The 20,892-nt window shown below is 34.9% G+C and overlaps 2 protein-coding genes across 6 annotated transcripts; both read right to left on the bottom strand.

Annotated features, from left to right (window-relative positions):
* Window positions 1-1,153: 1,153 nt before the first annotated feature.
* LOC108208748 (CBL-interacting serine/threonine-protein kinase 23) lies at window positions 1,154-8,424 on the bottom strand. 2 transcript variants are annotated; one of them, XM_017379274.2, is made up of 15 exons: window positions 7,493-8,424; window positions 6,356-6,418; window positions 6,018-6,089; window positions 5,818-5,925; window positions 5,622-5,702; window positions 5,400-5,453; window positions 5,186-5,311; window positions 4,507-4,596; window positions 4,219-4,338; window positions 4,006-4,125; window positions 3,584-3,700; window positions 3,374-3,430; window positions 3,178-3,252; window positions 2,145-2,220; window positions 1,154-1,683 (listed from the first exon to the last, which is right to left on the bottom strand). In XM_017379274.2, exons 1-15 carry the CDS (start codon window positions 7,688-7,690, stop codon window positions 1,667-1,669), a joined length of 1,374 nt encoding a protein of 457 aa, XP_017234763.1. In that variant the 5' UTR covers window positions 7,691-8,424; the 3' UTR covers window positions 1,154-1,666. The 2 variants fall into 2 exon arrangements, with proteins under 2 accessions (XP_017234763.1, XP_063944250.1); XM_064088180.1 differs by having other exon boundaries at window positions 4,006-4,128; window positions 7,493-8,386.
* Window positions 8,425-13,142: 4,718 nt separating this feature from the next.
* Window positions 13,143-20,400, bottom strand: LOC108208747 (DUF724 domain-containing protein 3). Of its 4 annotated transcripts, none has more exons than XM_064088177.1 (10): window positions 20,260-20,400; window positions 18,544-18,878; window positions 17,855-18,271; window positions 16,751-16,853; window positions 16,501-16,679; window positions 15,421-15,535; window positions 14,978-15,328; window positions 14,260-14,385; window positions 14,070-14,156; window positions 13,143-13,906 (listed from the first exon to the last, which is right to left on the bottom strand). In XM_064088177.1, exons 2-10 carry the CDS (start codon window positions 18,853-18,855, stop codon window positions 13,317-13,319), a joined length of 2,280 nt encoding a protein of 759 aa, XP_063944247.1. In that variant the 5' UTR covers window positions 18,856-18,878; window positions 20,260-20,400; the 3' UTR covers window positions 13,143-13,316. The 4 variants fall into 4 exon arrangements, with proteins under 4 accessions (XP_063944247.1, XP_017234762.1, XP_063944249.1 ...); XM_017379273.2 differs by having other exon boundaries at window positions 15,451-15,535; XM_064088179.1 differs by having other exon boundaries at window positions 13,866-13,986.
* Window positions 20,401-20,892: the final 492 nt, after the last annotated feature.

The raw sequence follows: 20,892 nt of genomic DNA, 5'->3' as shown, positions 1-20,892 counted from the left end.
TAATGGAACAATGGAATCACTAGGGTTATGCGGCAGAACCTTAAATTTTAAATAGATTTTCAGGACCTAAATTTAAATACATGTTTGTTTACATGTTTTTTCATCGTCGCGTGTGTTCAAAAGTAATTTTAAAATATAATACGTTGATATTGACATTTTTCGCATGTGAAATTCTACTGCAGAATCCTAACTAATACTAGAAATAAGGGTTCTCTCTTAAACATAATCCTGATTAACAAAGTAATAAAATAATCTAACACAACTACTAAAGTAGTAACAATGTGTTGGTTAGTGTAATAGTAAGCGCATGCAAAGCAAAAGCAACGCGTACGATCGTTTCCGTTCTGATTCTGCGTTGCGCCGCGGCAGCAGACGGTTGACCACCTTTACATACCTGAGCCTGATACAAGTCTGTCTCAGATACAAATAAAGCCTACAAATCTAGCTACACTCCTGATGCAGGATGTTTCCAGTTTTAAGTTTTAACAGTGGAGTAAATTATAAAGTGTGCTGCTGGGTAAATAAAGTGTTCTGCTGGGTAAATTTTTCAAGCCCCGTCCCTGCTAAAAATAACCATCGTTTTGAAATGTGGAAGTAAATCTTGATCAAATATCAAATATTCAACCAAAATACTACTCTGCATTATATTATTTCCTTTTTGTCAGGATTGCATTATTAATTTTTTTTGTTTGGATCAAATTATCGTAAATGCAGCCTCCAGAATAGTCCATAATATTAATCTGTTTTTTCTTAGCATGAACCACAAGTAGACTCATAAGACTGTTGATGTTACATGCTATTTCAAATTTCAGAACTGGTTCATATAATTCCATCAATCAACAATACTCGTAGAATATAAATAAAATTTTACAACAATGAAAAAAAAAGTAGAAACATAAAACAGTCTGAATAAATGCAGAGTTCTTTCTACTTATTTTGCATGATGTTTTCTTCAGATATTCCCGGCCACCAGGGCACCAACAGACACTTTCAGTTGATTTGATATTAACATGCTTTCTTAACTTGTTAGTTTGACCACTCTCTTTGAACCAAATCAAAACACCTCCTCACTAGTGAATCAACAGGCAGGGGCAGTGGTCCCCAAAAGCTTCTTGACATGTAAAAATCAAAATAATACTAGTAGCAGCAACAATGATCCATAGGCCCAGGCCTAGTTTATTCTCTTCAAGCATTAAAGCCTTCAAACATATCCAGGGACAATTTATACATCTTGCAAACTAGACAGGATACATGGGAAGTTCATGTGCCTTAACATAGATGATGATCAAATTAACCATTACCCGAGACACAGTGCCATTTTAGGAAAGCAAACGACAATTAAATCATAATTGAATGATCCAAAAGTCGCATAAAATCCTCAGCAAACACAAATACTTGAAACTATCAATCTAAAACTAGTTGCAACACTTTAAAATTTTCCAACTGTGTTTCTGTGAATCCCGGCCCAACACAAATTACACCTTTTTGGTCATCCCAGTTATTCAACACCAGCAATTTTCATTCAAGCATCCTACTATGTTACAGTGGATTTATATTAAAAGGAAGCATTTGAACTGACAAGGGTTATAAACTCGTTTGTAACCTGTAGCTTCAAGCACTTGAACAATTAAAATCACCCTCTGTTCACAATTTTTTAACACAATAATCATGTTGGGGAAACACCTGCACAAGTAAAAAGGGAGGATTCAGCAAACTTTGCTCTTAGAGAACAATCGGACATCCTATACATTAGTCGAGAAAAAAGAATTGCCAAATGTATCTTGAACTTGCGAGGAACTATCCATATCTTGAAATTCTATGTTCTTCTCAAATTGCATTTGTTACACTTGCACATTTATTGCTATGTAAATTGAAAAGTATTATAAGATTTTATTACAGATTAATGTGATTGTTGAATGCCTAAAGAAGAAGCAACAGGAAAAGGTATACATTCAGCTTGGTCCACAAAGTTTAAAAATCAATACACCATACAATTGCAAAACATAATTGGTCCTGTTCATAGAGTGGATGGATGAGGAAGGGGTAAAAACACAAATTCTAAAACTTGTAATTCCTGGTTGAAAAGCAACATTGTACTAAAACATATTTGCAGATATTATTAACATTTATTATAAATCACTAACCTTGAGTCAATTCTTTTGCTTCCTCTCCATTTCTCCAAACAATATCCTTCAACCCAACTGAGAGGTTTTTATAGAACTGTTCAAATGATGAAGAAACACCGACTTAATATACAAAGATACACAAAGTGACATGCACACACACAAAAGCATAACTACTGAAATATGCAAGGGAATGTGATGAGAGAAGATGTGACACTAAAGATTGTAAAACCGCTAAAGATGTTTTAAAAGATGCAGAAAAGCTAAGCATATTTAATTTCCCTTCAGGATGAACATCTTAAGAACCATTGATCTTTCAAAGAAGAAGTATCTCCAATGCTCCATATATTCCAAAATTAAAGACACAATTTAAATCGACTTGCTATGACTTCTAGATTGATAACCCTATTTTTTGCAGCTGAGTATAACCAACAACCCCTCTTTTCTTGGTAAGTAACAGGAGGTTGACGTCTTTTAAGTGACTAGAAACTGAGGGTTCGAGGCTAGATGGAGGCATACATGTGCATCATATTAAGAGTCCAGGCCAAAAATTTGTTAACCTGACCAAAAACAAACTTCTAAACCATTTAGGATAAGGCTACCTGATTACAAATTTCAATTACTCTATTGTTTTGTATTGCTAAATGCAAATATGCAGTGTTACTATCAGTATTACAAATGTCTTTAAGCATTTACTGCAAAGAATTTCAAATAAGTAAATTTAATTTAAAATGATCAAATTAATCTACCGAAATGTCTGTAGAGAATTAAAAAACTACTTGATATAACTGATAGATTACATGCATACAAAAGTGATTGATGCAATGTAATAGCAAAGGATATGTTCATCACATGAACACTGTAGTAGCTCTTAAGATAAATACTGTTGTCAATGTTACCTGGGACCTATAGGAATGCTATACGTAAATATGTTAATTCTGGTAATTAGTGGCATAATTAAGGACCTCAACATGCCAGAGGACAAACAGACAACTAGAATAGCATGACAGAATGGATGCAAAGTAGTGAGTTAGATTTATAGTTTATTGCTTGCCTTGTGAAATTCCAAAGTATCCCCTCCAGCCTTTCTAACCTCAACCATGTAAAGTGAGGGCGCCACCTCAAATATCTGGAAAAAAAAAGGTTAACATCCATAACAAAGTCAAAGAACAAGTAATCGTGTTTATCCAAGTTCCACTTTGATTGAGAATTCTAATGATTCTAAGAGGGAGAATGGAGGGTGTGCTTACTTCAGTGGCTACAGATAGATGACCCTTGCGCCCACTTTTCTCCCCTTGCAGCTTCAACTGAAGAACAAAAGGCATCCTTACAGATTAGAAGAACTAAAATAAATGGGTAACCCATGCTAGAAATTGCACCATACAACATATGCCACACAAATGGATAAGCTTGCTTAAACGATTGCCAAGAAAGGTTTAAGAAGCAGATTACATACGCACCTTGTAGTTATTTTTCTTTATATCAAAACCCAAGGGCGTAGCAGTTTCCTCAATTTTTGAGATTATCTCACTGGCAGGATGTTTGGATGTAAACCTTGTTTCTCGTTTGACGAGACCCTGTTCACCAAAGGAGCTGTTAGATATTATGCATATGAACAAGCACTCTAAGGTAACTATTTAAACATCTGCTCTCATCTGAAAAAAGCATTATATAATAAATAAATCAAAGGGCAGTACATATATATAACAAATCACCAAACTGTGTTACGATAGTTCATTTAAAGTTAGAAACACCTTCAATCATACAAGATTCAGACTATCATAATACTTTTAAATGGTCCTTATATGGCACCGCAATTATAGGATTTCAATTGATACTCATTTATTAGTGATACAGTGTGGCACTAAAGGTATAAGCATACCATCTGTTTTTCAAAAAGAGAACTGAGATTGAGGCCCTGAGATTTAGAAATGAGCTCAAATGCATTCATAGGAACAGGTGCTGCAGGCCTTTCCTCCCGCCTCTCCACAATTAGAGATTCCTGCTACACCAGGCCAGTAAGCATGAAGTTAATACATAATATTTTTAGGAGGAATATCTCCAGGGTAGACTGAAGAAATAGCAGATAACTTACCCCTGTTTCATTGAAGATTGCATCTACATCAGCAAGACTAACATCTTCTTGCACAAATCTAGGTTGCTGGTATCCTTTTTTAAACCACTCATTCTCGATAACCTCTTGAATAGTTATCCGCTGTTTACAAATATATTGCATAATAATACATGGTTTAAAAATCAGAAATATATGATTTTCAAATTGCAATTCACTCTATGACTGAATTTTATTTATTTTTTTTAAAAAAATACAGAGATTAAAGAATGAATATGAATCAGGCAAAGGAAAATATGTGAGTGAACTTACTGTTGTTGGACTTGGGTCCAAAATTCTCTTGATTAATTTCTTTGCACTTGTGGAAAACCAGGGAGGACATGAGAAATCCGCTTTAAATATCTGAAATTGGGTCAAATACAAGAAAGCAAAATATTAGGCTAACTAAGATCAGAAGAATATTCCAATTCTAGGAGAGAGAGATCATTGCATATAGGTTCTAATTACTACTTAGACATGTGAATTATACAGGATCTTTGTACCTCACTTTTCTGTGTCCATAGATATTCTTTTCTGTGTCCACAGATATTTCACCCCTCTTTCTGTTACATATGAAGCTTAATATGAACTCTTACAAGCTTAGCAATAGGGTTCTTATGATAATTTTGGTAAAACTAACAGAGTCTGGAATTCCCTATTCGAAATATAATAAGGTTCGTTACTGTCATTAATAGATTTAAGTTGCTATGTTACAATCTGAATTGTCAATAATATATTACTCTGCAGGAATGAACACTATATCCAATTTCTAGCCACATAAATGACCATAATGTAGAATTTGAGGTAAAGAAGAATATATACATACTTGTGTCATCACACACACACAAACCACACAGACAATATAAGACTCAAGAGGGCATTAGTAAGCAAACTCCTGTATAAGTCATAGATCTCAATTATGTTTCTAAGTAAATACATGAACATGAATCACCTTTTTGTATAACGCCATGAGGTTGGATTCTTCAAAAGGCAAATAACCGGCCATAAGTACATAGAGAATTACACCGCATGACCACAGATCTGCCTTGGCTCCATCATAACCTTTATTATTGATCACCTAAAAAGTGACAACCCAAATTTAACAAAAAAAAAAATGTTTAGGAAAAAAAAAAGCATTTGATAACTGCACCATGTTAATAACATACCTCAGGAGCCACGTAGTTAGGGGTTCCACAGGTTGTGTGAAGCAATCCATCTTCCTAATATAAAGAGAAAACAGCCAAGTAAACAAACAGATTGTGCTCGTAGATTTTTGGTGGAAGAAATAGTTACTTGATTAAATGTGAAGTACTGAAAACAGAATAGCTTAATGCTCAAAAGATCTAGCCCATCAAAGTAACATAGACAAAACCAACCAAACTACTCACGCGAAGTTGTTGAGGCAGTGCACTTAAACCAAAATCCGAAACCTTGAGAACACCATTTGCATCCAGCAGTAAATTTTCTGGCTGTGGATTAGATATCGTATCAAGATATTAATGTCAGTGTTTTGTATAACCCAAATTGTAGTAACAGTGACTCTGAAAAAACTATTATGACAACATATAGGATGAAAATTTAAACCTTAAGATCTCTGTGGAAAACCCCCCGACTATGACAATAGTCAACCGCATTAATGAGCTGCTGGAAGTACTTCCTCGCTTCATCTTCTTTTAGCCTACCCTTGGAAGCCTGGATTAACAAGAACAGCATATAATCACATTATCAAAAACTAATAAACAAGGTGTGTAAAAAGTGCTGACTTACTGCCATAAAAAACTTACAATTTTGTCAAAGAGTTCACCACCAGTAACAAACTCCAGTACAATGTATATCTTTGTCTTGCTTGCCATAACCTACCCAAAAGTATCCCAAAACACTTAACAACTAGAAGGAATCAATGGAGTCTATCATATCCCTCGTGGTAAAGGTAACTGTTCATGGATCACATTCTAGACTATAGAAATAGAGCCGAAATGCAGGAATGATATGGTATTACTCTTCAATTGCAATGAGAAGTGAAGAAACTGATGACATCCCAAAAACATACACATGTATATAAACATTATGCAAGTGAAGCTTATAGATTATTACATGATACCTCCAATTATAAAATTCTTACCTCGTACATGCGGATAACATTTGGGTGTCTGATTAATTTCATAGTGGAAATTTCACGCTTAATCTGCAAAAGTTAAAAGCACATATATATAAATCTTATCTCATGTTTCATAGGGGGTTCCCACATTGAAATCGTGGTGATTTAATATACTATCAATTATATTATCAAAGGATAGATGCCTAACCGCAACAAGTAATTGGGTGCAGCAAGCGAGTGTGCAAATTAATATTCAGTACAGTTTCTTCACTCTCAAGGAGAAACACTCTTAGCTTAGTAGGAACAGAAATATTTTATCAGCAATTAAGAAAATTATGAAAAAGTTGTTATGTATAGTTTTTGTAAAGTAAGCGAAACATAAATTTCATAAAGCAGAAGTCACTTTTGTAAAAGGCATTGACTCAGAGCTTCATCGAGCTTTGGCTAAGGCAAGAGCTTAAGTGCACTCTACACAACTATGCTGGGGTTTCACCGGTCACGAGCCTAAATCTTCAAATGGGGTTTCCTTCTCTTTTCCTTTTTTTAAATATTTTATTACTTCACAGAACCAATTTTGGAGATCAGTCTTAATAGCAAACCTAGCTTTTAAACACTTGCCAATTAGATGTGTTGGACTCACAGTTGTTAGATAGTGTAGTCCTCATATATGAAAGGGAAAAGGAACTACTCACATGATAACAAAAGGAAGTTTCAGGTTCAGTTTTACAAAATTCTCACTTCACTTTCCTTGGGAAAAATTTCAAGAACATCTTGGTTATTTATACAAGGTTTCCGAAATTAATTTCTGGAACAGAACTTCAATTTTTCTCCAATATGTTTATAGTATTACTCTTCCTGTCTTCTACAAGGTTAGACCTAGAACATTACTCAAGGATCTAGATAATGGTTATTGGTTACTATATCCAATCGAGCAACTTGGTTGTTTTCTTAACTATTACTACAGTTTCCTGTAAAAAGCTGATCAAAGAATTTAGCAAAAAAAATAATTGATCAAATTAAGTTCCACCCAAAACTGAGAAAAGTCGACCAAACATCAGAATATATCAAAACCGCCCATAAATTTACCAAAGAATATACACGAATCAGAATGAAGAAACACTGTAGATTAAAAGTATAAAAGAGGGGGAAAGACTTGTATACCTGACCAATCATCTTATGCATGAGAACTTTCTCTTTATCAAGAATCTTAATTGCCACATTCTCCCCGGTCTCTGGATTCCTTGCAAATTTGACTTTCGCAAATGATCCCTCCCCTAATGTCCTTCCCAGTTCATATCTCCCAACTTTTGTCCTCCCACTACCTCCATTAGCACTATGGTTTGAAGATTTTGATGCCATATTTATATCCCTCTAGCTACACCTATGTCTCGGTAACTTCTCTTTCTCTGCCTAAATATATAAATATATTCAGAAAATACAGATACCATCCATTGTTTGTCTCCAAGATTCAACCCTTATTGCTGAATCTCTAAAACCCAATAACAATTTCTGTCCAAGATTCAATCCTTTTCACCCTATCTCTAAACCCCCCAGAATTTATCTCCAATATGAATCTTTAAAACCCACCAATAATTCCTCAAGAAAAACTAATACAAATACCATCCATTATTTTATTTGTTCTGTATCTATATATATATGGCAAAATCGAACAAACCCAAAAATCAAACTCTCTTCTTTTTACAAGGTTGCCAAACCTGAGACTTCTCAACACTCATCTTCCCTAATAAATTGCCTTGTATTTCCTCAAGAACTCAAATTAAATAAAACAAAAGAAGACCCTTTTCAATAAAATTACAGATATGCCTTAAAGAATCAAAACAAAGTATGCAAGAATCCAAAAGATGTGTTTTCAATGAGAGAAAAAGTGAACAAAACAGGCGCCATTAAAGAACGAGTTGACCCGGATCAACTCAGTTTCTTTGGTTGGATTTCAAGAAACAGAGCAATCTATATTTGGGAAATCTTTGGACGGCCAAATGGGGTGGTGAATTCGATGGCTTGATCACAATAAAAATGACTTTAGTATTTGCTTAGGTCTTTGGCAAATGGGGTGGTGAATTCGATGGCTTGATCACAATAAAAATGACCCGAAACCCGACACGAACCCGACCCAACCCGAAACCCGATTTACTGAGACAGAAACCCGAAAGTGACCCGAAAATCACCCGACAGACCCGAAATGGACCCGAAATGACCCGAAACTAGAATTTCATTTGTAATAACTTCAATTTTTGGTTTTATTCAATTTTAAGTGATTTTAGGTTGACCCGAAATCGACCCGATTGCTGACACGAACACGACCCGTTACCCGAAATTGCCACCCCTGGGCAAATACGAAGGTTGCTTGTAGGTAAGGTGTTATCTGTTTTTCTGACGTGTACATTCTTTGAATTTCTATCACCTAGAAAGTAGAAACTAGAATTATTAAATGGTTAAATCGGTAAGAAAAAATTCACAAACAAATCTGTTAAGGATAAAAAAATATATTGGTAAAATAATATAAATATGAGGTGTGTTGATAATTTCACTTAAATAATATATCTCATAAAATTATGTCAATGACCTCGTCTGAAATATCTCTCTTGATTTTTGTTTTTGGGAGGTTAAAGTTTTTTGTTTTTTTTGAAACTAAGGGAAGTTAAAGTTTTGACTCTTATAAAAATTAAAATGATTGTGTCAATGTATTTAGTTAAAAAATATGTGAGAATACATTTATAATATAATTTATTAATTCAAAGTTGGATAATGTAATAAATATGTATACGTAATAAAAAATAATACAGTTCGACATCAGTAACATTTGTTATATTCACACTACAAAAAGTTATTTTCTTTACTAAAAAACAAATTGAGTTCGATCCGGAACAAAATGACAAAATCGCTTAAATAGTCCTAAATCCATTGTTGAAGCAGACAATTATCATGTAATTGCTCCCTCGTGTCACTTAATCTCTCAACAAACCTTTGTTTTAGTACTAGATTCGATTTCTTCACACGTTAATTGTTAATTAGAAGCCTAAGTTTATGTTTATTATATAAATACTACATATTGATTGATCGATGGCGCACCATAGTTATTTTATGAACTAAAAACAATGCTGAACTAGTCATTTGTCCATTTGACCATGTGCTTAATAATTGTATTATAATATTTTCAAATATGTTTGGTGCCATTATTTTTCAATCATGGCATTTATTTTATTTTATTTTGTAATCTTGGAAGCATCTGGATTATGGGCTCCAAGTACACTCAATTATTGTGAATTGTTTATTATTAAAATAGTTAGTGATTCCGGAATGGATCGGGGAGTCAATAAATCATTGTGATGCTTTGATTAGTTGGTTTATAAACTTTAGCGGTGTGTGATACATATAGGACGCACAACTTGCTTTAGTTGTATAAATCTTGTCTTGTTAAGATAGTGTATGCACTAGTGGTCTTCCAAATTTTGTAAACAAACAAGCATGCATATAAAGATTGTCGTGTTCTTATCTTAAGATGAAACTGGTAAATAAAATATAGTCGGCCAAAAGTGATGTAGGATGCTCATAATTGATATTACATGCCAAAGCATCAAACTCATATTAGATTAATCCACCGAAGAAGAATTCAAGATTCTTCTAACATACAGTTACCGCAAACATATTTACATTCAGCTACAGAGACCTTAAAAACCATAGCATACAATATTTTATATTATTGTACGTACTGTTTGTTTACACTTGCAGATTCTCTGTTCATCTCAGCATGGAACTCAGCTAAGTTCAGCGGACTAGGAGAACTATGGTAGTTCAGGTGGAGTGAACATACTTCAGCTCAACAATTAAGAATAACGTTGTACAAAGCATTCAGTTGCCGAATAGTGAAAAAGCTCTTTGGAACTTCTTGGTGAAACAACTTGGAATCTTCTTAAAGGGTGAGGCAGCTGCAGAGGATGAGCCTGGCGATGATCTCGCAGGAATCACAGTGCGGGGATCATTCACACTCAATTCCCTGTCGTCTTCGTTGATCGTGTCTAGTATCTTTGAGGTTCGGTTTCTCATGACGGACACAATTTGAGGGGGTGCGGCTTCAGTTACAAACCTTGCTACGCGTGAGCTTGCCATCTAGCTTTTCTTTCGAGAAATTAATACAATTGTTTATAATGGTGGAAGTAGAAAGCGGTGGTGTTTAGAACAAGGATAAATTGCTAATATCCGGGTGATAATATTTATAGAGTACGCGTTTTGCCTTAAGCCTGCGGATGAGATTTTTCAGGAAATGAATGGTACTGGCTTAAGATGAGTCAGTAGTTGGAATCTATCGGTCTTGGATGAATTTAACATTTTGTGCCGCTCCTACTTCTGGTATTAATATCGCAGAAATAAACGTGTTCTTGTCACTTTCGAGGGCTTAATGAGGACATCGATCTGAGGGCATGGACTGCCTGGTGTCCATGCCTGGGTGGAACAAGAGATATCACTTACAGATATGACTTTTGTTGCCTTCGAAACTTGTTGATCTACCCCTTTACCAGTTCAAAGGGGCGGTGCCTGTACAATACCACGTGTACAGTCGATGATTTCGACGAAGATTGATAGTATCAGGTTATGTTAAATGTGAGCATATATGTCCGCATCAGTTGCTGGAAAGGTTAATGGTTTGCATTCATAGAAAACAGGATATTCCTAGCTGATGGAACTCCAGACGCAAACTGCTAGAACATTTTTGGGGCAACCAGACATAATTCACAACTAATAAACGATTGTTATTAAACCGAGATCTATGATCACCTTTAGGTTGCGTTCACTCAGATAATTATGCTTATGCATGACACGATCCTGACCCACTGTAATATTGTCATTCGATACACCATTTGATAAATAATTCGAGGCACTGGTATTGCTATTATAACCATTGGCATCAAGGGGTTTTCAGATTAATCTTTAGTAGTAGTGCTGTTATTGTCATTTTACCTCTTTTTGCATTTCCTCTCATTCTGTTCTGCATATGTTTATCCAACCTGCAATTTCTTTCTGCAAGGAAATTTAACTATAGTCTATTACAATCTTGCTTGCTTGAAACGGGGTATACTTTGAAGTAGAATCAAGATGTTAATATGACATCAGTTGCGTAATTGAAGTAGATTTCAGACGGTCTCACAAATCGTAACTATATGTAGTTAAAAGTTAATAGCATTCCTGATTTTTTTACGAATATATATTTTGTCGAATAGAAAAGATCAAATATTATCAAAAGTTTGTTATAAGATCGTCTATGAAAACTGTCGTCTACACCAAGTTGCCTCTTAAGTCTTATCCACGGCAAGAGCAGTCCATGAAACGGCAGTTATGTTCCTGGATTATATAGTTAAGGGCATCTCAAATGCCCTAAATTAAGCAGGACTGGCGATATGAGATACGACCGAACCCGTAATCCAATTTTCCGAGACAAAATTCGAAAGTGATCTGATTGGCTCAAAATTAGAGTTTAAATTAGAATTTCATTACTAAAAACTTAAATTATCAATTTTATTCAATTTTAAGTGATTTTAGCTTAACTCATAATCGACATGAACATAATCTATTACCCGAAATTGCTGTCCCTAGTATTAAGATCAGACACTTTTTTTTAAGTGGTAGAATTCTATTTATTTACTAATGTGTTGATTTTGCTTGAATGTTCTATTATATTCGAGATTATAGTTTCCATATAAATACAGTGTTTAATAATACTAACGGTTACGAAAGACGTTAATATGAAGGCTGCCGACAGCTGATTGATTCCACTCACAATGTTACATAAATAAACTTGTTGCTTATCGATTACAAACGAGAAATTGCATTACAGATGGTTTTCGTTGCTCAATGCTAAAAAACTGATGGCTATATGAGTCCATTTCGATAAGCATGGCCTTCAAAAATTTAGACTGGTTGTCGATCAAACCCGAACATCTCTTAGCATAGAGATTGTTCTTGTGAAGCAAGGAGTGTATTCTATTCCTCGAATATGGTTTCGAGATTTTTCTGAGGTTGAATTCTGAAGAAAGGTTGTGGAAGTTGATCATGGCGGCAGGGCGGGGCTACGGCTGAGAAAGGAGTCCGCGTCGATGACTGGGGAAGTTCAACCTTGGGTTGAAAGATACTAGGACGCAGGACTTTACTGGAGAACATCATTGGAGCCAACCTAGCAGTAGTAGTTGCCATTTCTTGAAATGATAGGCTTCTTGAGTGTATATGAAATTTTATGATGAATGAGGTTTGAGACTTGGAGACTATTCATGGACTAAACACCTATATATACACTACACATGCACATTAAATTTGGTGCTAGAAGAATTAGAGATTGATGCTTGAAAGTTGCAGTTACCTAGCGATGAGGCAAAGTCAGATAGCAGATACAAGTGTATGATCATGGTGCTTTGCCGTACTCATTCGGGTGGCCTTGAGGCTTCAGAGAATTAATCAAAGAGCCCTTCTTCTTTTTCTTAGGACAAATCATTGTCTTTGTGCTAATGCCTCCAAACTTCACCTTTTGAGCTCAGCTCGACCCTCTGCAAGCCACTCGATGATTTTGTCTTTCTCAGCCACTCAAAAGTAACTGAGAAATCCATCAGTGATTGTTAATATGTAAGTTGACAAATCTGTCACCTAACTAAAAAATGGTTACTTTTTTAGTTTTAAAAGAAAGACAAGAGCTAAGTCTATTTTGTACTCTATCTGTATCCAGAAAATCTGTTAAATCAATAGTTCAGTTAAGGGTTCATGATTAATTAGGATCTTTGGGAACTTTAGCTCGAGTTGCTTCCAGTGTATAAAAAAGGGCATTAAGATAACAATATTTTCTACAGGATTAAGACAGACAGCTCCACACAACAAAAAGCTAATTAAGTTCAGAAGTAAACTGAACCTTCCTGTGCAGTTTCAGCTGCCTTTACTTGATTAAGATTTACCTAATATTACTTCTACAGTACACTGCAAAATATCATTTACCATAGAGAGAACCAGCTACATTTATGAATTCAGCTTCAAGACTCTGAACAGTTTTTGCAACCACATCTCGTCTTGATTGCAATGCTGATAACGTCTTCTCCCTCGTCTCCTTCTTCAATTTGGCCTCCACGAGCTTCTTTTCTATCTCTCTGAATTTCTGGTACAGTTGGTTGATCTCTTCATCAAGCTTACCTTCATAATCACTGTTAGACAACTCATTTCTGATATCTTCGTACTCCTTCTGAAGCTCCTCGGCCTGTTTTTTCTTTGACAATAACTGGGTCAAGCATGATCGAACTTTCTTAACATCAAAGCCATGAGATTCGAACTCCGGAAGAGTTTCCAAACTTCTTTCAATGATGGCAATGTCAGAAGAGAACTGTAGCTTTGACGTGTTCTCCACCAGATTTGAAAAATTTACCAGAACACCTATAGCCAATCCCTCCCGAATTTCTTCTCTAGATTTGACCAGAGGAGAGAAGTGGGGCTTCTGTGTCTTGTATAATTCCATAGAATCAATATTTTTCCAAAGTGGTGAACACTTGACAAATGGTAAACTGTCGTTCTCCATAGAATCAATGCCTACAATAGCAGGTGTTCCAAGTTCACATCCTTTATCATTAGACTCGTACATCCATTAAGATTTCTAATAGGCAAATCTCCTGGATCTGATAATAATTACTATATACACAATAACTGAACTAGATCAAATATGATGAAAAGTGGAATTAAATATTTAGCTTACCAGGACCATCTTTCCTATGAAGAGGAGTTCTGAAACCATCATGCAGGCCTTCTGCATTAGCACATTGGTCTTGGACAGGCAAAGCCCCTAGAACAAGAACGGTACTTTCTTAAACAATATGGTAGCAATAGTAAAAGAATTTTCACAGCAAAAAATTATTAAAAAAAGGCTGAAAACTACAGTTGCTCACTTGAACTTTCTGAACCAACTGGAGGTAATTCATTTAACCACGTTGATAGAGGTTGATCATCATTGATATCACCAACTTCATCAATCATCACATTGTCATCTTTTACGTTATCACTCTTATTGCATTCTGCAGTATAAGGTAGATAAAACAACAAAGAAAGAAAAATACAAGATCATAACTACAGTGAACAGCAAATATATCTCGCATAACCGAAAATGTAATCAGCCACGACACAAAAAACCAAATTCTTGGACAAAATTGTTGGGAAATTCGGAAAGAAACATTGAGTTGATATTTATGTAGCAAGTTAAGCATTTCTTCTCACATGTTTAACAATCACAAAGAAATACCCAAGAAGCATAGGAAAGAACCTATAAATAAAAAGATTTACTAGGACTAGGGAACATAGACAACAAACCTCGTTCTTCTATTGGGAAAAAGTATCACCAAACGATTTTCCTTTTTAAGTTAAAGAAATTGTTGGCTACCATGGAATGTATAAGCATATTCCAGTAAATCATAATATAAATATGTTTTGCCAATCTGATCCTCAAGATAATGGGATCCAAATGAACTGGGCAAATCAACAGTACAAGTAGTTACAGATTTCTTGCAACTAATATACACATAAGAAAATTACTTGCAAAAAATGGCAATCCGATTTCAGGCTAAATGATTTCTTGCATGCATCTTAATAAATAAGTCCCAGCGCGTATACCTTCATATCGAGAATCACTGTCAACAGTTCTACTCATTTCAGCCTGCCCATTTGAGCCGGAATTATCAGGTTGGTTAACTATTTTACTTGGATCTGTTTCACCTGCCTGGTCATCAAGCAGAGGTGTGTTTGCTGTTCTGCTAACCATCCTATTGGGCCTACGACCTCTGCTTCTAAGCTTCCTATTAGATGTAATAACCGCCAAATTTTTCTTAGTCGAGCCACAAAGATCACCATTATTTGGTATTTCATCAACAGCTGTAGAAATTACACAGTCCTCTGCACTTAATTTCGCTTCATCTCCTATACACGAATCTTGCATATTCATCTTAGCTCCTGTGATTATCTCACCTACAGAAAAGTTATTTTACCACATTATGAAAAACATCTTTATATTCTATCCACGTATATGTGTACGCATGCATGTGGTTGTGTGCATATACTTGTAGCCTGTAGGAGATCTTTCATCGAACCTATCTGTTTCTTTTTAGGCAACGCTTTTGGTCTTCCCCTTTTTCTCTTAGAACTGTTGTCCCCTTCAGTTGAACCCTTAATGCACTGGGCACATAGAGCAAGGCATCAACAACAGTAACCACAACAGATACTAATGTAACAGAAGATAGTTATAATTGATTCATCATTTAAGGTTATGCAATCTACAAAAAGTAAAAATTATCAAAAAGAACACTATACAATAGGAAGCAGACAGGTCTCTTGAGCAAACATATGAATTAATCAGAATGAATAATTCACAATAGAAAATTAAAACGAAATCATCCACAAGCAATGTGATAAACCTAAGGAACAATTTCCAGTAGAAGGTAAATCACTGCCCCGATCACTCCTTTTTTTAGAAGGTAAATAAGAACAATATTTATCTCGTAAAAGAAGAGCCTTAAGCAGGTTGCAAAAATAAACTTCATTCACACTAAATTTATAATATCTGGGCTTTGTTTTGAACTTTATAGCTAAGTTCAGGAAAAATGTAAAGGTGAAGAACATTTTCCCCAGTTGAACTGGAAACTTTAAACAGAAGTATTAGAATCACTCTATTAACCAATTTTTGCCTTGGCAAACATACCTATTTTCAGTTGTGGACATATTACGCATTCAAAAAAGAAGGTTCTAAAGGTGGCTGATTTATTTGACATGCCTTTAGAGTGGCTAAACTCGTGTGTTAACAATGCAGGATTTATGAAAGGAACAATGCAGGATTTATGAAAGGACTCTTGCCTTAACGGTATTCCCCTAGCCCCCTTTTGGGAGATTAAGGGTTTAAGGCTTCAGAGTTGGACTTTTAAATGACAAAAGCAGGTGGATGGTTATTCAATTACAAATTAAAAGAAGATTTAAAAAATTAGAAGATTCGATCCACAAAAGATTCTGACAAAGAAAAACATGCAAGATTATGACAAAGAAAAGCACACAAGATTAGTGGTGCAATCTTCTGTTTGTTCAGAGTACTAACTAGTTAGTAAGATATGTAGTATACTACTCATTAACGTGTCAAACTCGTTACTCACATTAACAGTATGTATTTCCTGTTCACTGCTCTGTTTTTTCTCATCTTTCTTCACAGAGAGATCACAATTTCTTGCAGACCTTGCACCTTTTGCTTCTTTATCAGGCACATCAACTTCTTTTGTAAGACATTCTTTGTCGACAATTTCTTCAACATGAACCCCACCATTATCCCTCTTCTCTGTAACATCAAACAAGGTTGTATGAAAGCTATGGATGATAATTGTTACAGTATCTAGTGATAATTTATACCTGCAGAAACAAAGCCATTCTGATCTTGATGTTCTTCAGCCCATTTCTGCTGTTTGTCCGAATTCTCAGACTGCCTAGTGAGCACACCAGGTCTCTTGTCATACTGCAAGGTTATAATGCAATATCGTCAAGCTTGAGATAGCCTAACTCTAAACCCGAAAAGCAAACGATTATAGGGCTACACACCTTGATAATTTTTATAACAGAAAATGGTTCAACCATGAAAGAATATATGAGAGAGACTAACAATTAGCACCAGAAGCAACAGTTGAAAAATAAAATAATGTTATATTTTGTACCAAGAACTTTGCAAATGCGAGATGGTATTCAGGGTGGAGCCACCCATAGGCCTATGCAGTGGCCCACCCTGAATTGAAAAAGAATATTTGTATATTTCTATGGACCATATATCAGTTCGCCCATTTTTCTTCTATAGAGATTTAGTTATTGTTGCTCTTGGTAAGGTTTATATTAATCACAAGGTGGAAGATTTCAGCGGTGCTTGTGGATTTTAGTTTTACAAAAAGCAAGCATATAAATGGATGACTCATGAACTCATCCTGCTGTATATTAAAATAAAAAATAGAATTTAGTGTGGAAAGAAGTGGTTTAGCAAATACTGCCTCAAAAGGGATCTATCATCTATGTTATGTTGGCCCACACTCAAAAAAATTTCTAGCTCTGCCCCTGATGATAACATTCATATATTCAATTGAATATATATCCTCAGCTGTTGTAACAAAGTGAATTATCACCAGCATATAGTCTCTAAGAAAAACTAAGAAAAATCTGAAATACTCCCTCGGTTTTAAGCAAGCAAGTTGGATGGTTTTCATATATAAAGTTATAATTTTTTTTTGATTTAAATAGTTTATTAATATACTACAAAAGTAAATAATGATATCAAATTTTGAGCTAATTACATCTAATAAAGAAAATGACAATTTATAAGTAATAATGTGAACACGATGTTAAAGACTCCAAGCAAAAAAATATATGAGTATGCCATCAAGGTGAACATAAGAATGCATCGCATCAAAATAAAATAAATATGAACAAAAAGATGCTGAGAAAGCAAAACTAATACTGAAGTTAAGATAGTACCTTTTCATTTATCCATTTGCCATCAGTCCAAACCATGCAAGGCCTCAGATTCGCGTGTTCAAATGTCATCTCCTTCTTTGCATGTTCAATGCCAACAATGTACCTCCTATCTTCAAGAAGTCTCCTAATTTTTCCACTCCACCAACAGCATTCAAAGTATGCCTCCACTTTCTCAAGCAGAAGGTAATCATTATCCTCCAAACTTGGGGGTGAAGGCCGAATATTCGGCGAATACGCAAATTCTTGAATTTTATGTTCATTATCACCCCCTGGGCACTGATATTTCACTAAACATTTATCATTCACAGTTGCTTTCATGACAGTTCCCACATGCCAAACATTAAAATTTTCCTTCTGAAAAGACACTTCTACTGCTGTTCCTTCACGAAACATCCAGCCAGTAACACTCTTGTGGTTCTAGATATTCAAATAACATATACATTATCAGTCCGAAACAATGAGCCACATGTGACATAGTTTCATATTACTGATGATATATTATCATTACATGTGCACAAATATTAAAAAATAAAAATTAACTTCAAGGTTTCCTTTAAATAATTTTAAGCTTCAATGATGAGGGAAGAACCAGTTACAACACAAGTATGACTCGGGTTTACCATCTCCTACAGATATTTTTCCCAGACTAAAGAGAAATTTATGCAAATTTAATAAGTTATATCAGATACCTGATCACTTCTTTCACCACAACCATCGCTGCCTCTACCATTTCTATCATTGCCATCAATGGTAGTAAGTTCCTGATTTGGTACCTGTGAGGAATGTTGAGCTTGAACAGATGAACATGTAGCCACTGTTACGCATTTATCCGATGAATCTGGTTTTACTTGTATTGTTCCAGGCTTTTGATACTGAGTAACATTGGTCTCTGGATTCCAAAAGTAAATATATCCCGTCTTACCATCAATCAGGCCTCTCCATGGTTTAGGAAGTGAAGGATCCTCTGGCGCATATCGTATATTAGCAGTAATAGCAGCCATATCTAAACTTGCTATTCAGGTTCCTAGAGAATATATATTATTACGCACAAAATACAAAAGTATTAATATTTGTTATGACAACTCTTGTAAAGCACTATACTGTAAACAGGAAACAGTAAAGCAGAATACATATCAGTGCACTATAAAGAACAAGTGGCTAAAATATAAAAATTAGATACAGCAAAACACACAAGTTAGAAGTTTATGTATATATACATTTTGCTCCCAATTCAGTGAAAGACATATTGCAACAATTTAATTATCCTCATTGGCAAAAATTAAACCAGCAGAAGAAACAGAGTCACTGTCTTCCACTAACAAAAAAAAAGTTTGTGCTTGTTTAGTAGAGCAAATCAATCAGTATATTGCACATGTTGAAGACCAAAGAGGCCTGGTGAGAAAATATTGTATTTCAGCACATCCGTAATAGTTGAGTTGTCGAAATTGCTATACAGAGCTAAAAATTTGAAAGAATACTAATTATTTGCTTTTATACCTGCTTCTTTATCTTTTTTTTGGGGGGGGGGGGGGGGGGGGGGGGGGTGATTACTAATTATTTGCTTTTATACCTGCTTTTTTATACCTCCATCTGTTCTCGAACGAACAAAAATGGAACATTTGTTAAAAGACCCTACTGCAATTACATTCTTAGAGCATCTCCAACAGATAATGGCCAACTCATAAAGGATATATGTAGATAATATTCATGGTCATTCCCTAAACATTAAGGATCCACTTTTCATTCCTCATAAATAGATAATGGCCAACTCATTCCTCATTTCATTTTTAATGATTAAATATTCACCTCCCACTTTTTGCACACTCTTTCCCACATTCTTTCCATTATCTTTTTGTTAATAGATTTTGAATTTAATTAATAATAATAGGAAACACATATAGAGATTATTGTTGGAGTTGTCATTCAATATAGTCCTCATTTTTTAGAAATTAAATTATTTATTATATATTTCGGGACCTCACTGGGACACTGCTGGTACTTCTAAAACCACCTAAAAATTATATTAGGAGCCTGTGCAGGAAGCCAAATAGAGCATTTGGGGCATAAGACAGAGTACATTAACATCAGCATACAACAGACAACATTTTATAAACTAAAAGTCAGACATGCAAGAAGATAAACATACAAACAAATGATCATCATCATCAACAAATATATACTTCAATACCCATAAAAACATCATCTTTAAACAATCGAAACAAGAAAGCAAACAGACACCCACATAACTAAAATTTTTAAAAAAACATAATCCCCAAAAAAAAAATAGAAAAACCCATCTCAAAATTGATCATTTTAACCTCATAAATGATGAAACCTAATCAAAGGGCAAGAATATTTAGGGTTTTAATTACAGTCTGTTAGATCTGCTTATGAGAAATATGTACCTGGGCCGAGACCTTTGGTGATGCTAGAAGCTAGAACAGTGGATGCCTCTTCAGTTGTTCACGGTGGTGTTTTGTGTTGTGACTTGCATCTATATATCTATATATTAAAAACACTCAGAATTACACCACATCATAATACAGTGTATTAAACACACATATATAATTATTACTCCCTCTGTCCCTCTCATTTCTTTACAGTTACTATTTTGGGATGTCCCTCTCATTTCTTTACATTACCATAAATAGTAAGTTTTTTCATCATTACACCCACTATCTTCCCCCACTATTTCATATTTAACAATAAAAACTACTATTACACCCACTACTTTCCTCCACTATCTCAAATCTATTATTAAATATTGATGGGTCCCACCACTTTACCCACTTTTCATCTAACTTTACTCATTTTTCATACATTGTCTTGGTCTCCGTGTCCCCCTCCAATGTAAACAATTGAGGGGGACGGAGGGAGTAGTATTTATTATACATGAGTGTACAAATGATGTGAGTAATTTATTTAGATGAATATTCAGGGTACCAATAAATATATTACTGGTAGTAGTAAAATTTAGTGTGTCAATTTGGTGTTTTTGATAGTAGAGTAGTACACCATCATGGTTTTTTGTTTTTTGT

This window comes from Daucus carota, chromosome 2, assembly GCF_001625215.2.
Source record: "Daucus carota subsp. sativus chromosome 2, DH1 v3.0, whole genome shotgun sequence".
Taxonomy (NCBI): Eukaryota; Viridiplantae; Streptophyta; class Magnoliopsida; order Apiales; family Apiaceae; genus Daucus; species Daucus carota.
Note: the sequence above shows the minus strand (reverse complement) of the source record. Positions and strands in the feature narration are given on the sequence as shown.

What these genes read in the sequence shown, in the direction of transcription:
- LOC108208748 (XM_064088180.1), bottom strand. Translation starts at nt 7,690, where the DNA reads ATGGCATCAAAATCTTCAAACCATAGTGCTAATGGAGGTAGTGGGAGG. An exon ending in ATGTTATCCGCATGTACGAG is followed by an intron (nt 6,090 to 6,355) that starts GTAAGAATTTTA and finishes ACTTTTGGGTAG; the next exon opens with GTTATGGCAAGCAAGACAAA. An exon ending in CTCTTTTTGAAAAACAGATG is followed by an intron (nt 3,701 to 4,005) that starts GTATGCTTATAC and finishes TTTGGTGAACAG; the next exon opens with GGTCTCGTCAAACGAGAAAC.
- LOC108208747 (XM_064088177.1), bottom strand. Translation starts at nt 18,855, where the DNA reads ATGGCTGCTATTACTGCTAATATACGATATGCGCCAGAGGATCCTTCA. An exon ending in AGTTGGTTCAGAAAGTTCAA is followed by an intron (nt 14,157 to 14,259) that starts GTGAGCAACTGT and finishes TTCTTGTTCTAG; the next exon opens with GGGCTTTGCCTGTCCAAGAC. An exon ending in TCATAGGAAAGATGGTCCTG is followed by an intron (nt 13,907 to 14,069) that starts GTAAGCTAAATA and finishes CTGCTATTGTAG; the next exon opens with GCATTGATTCTATGGAGAAC.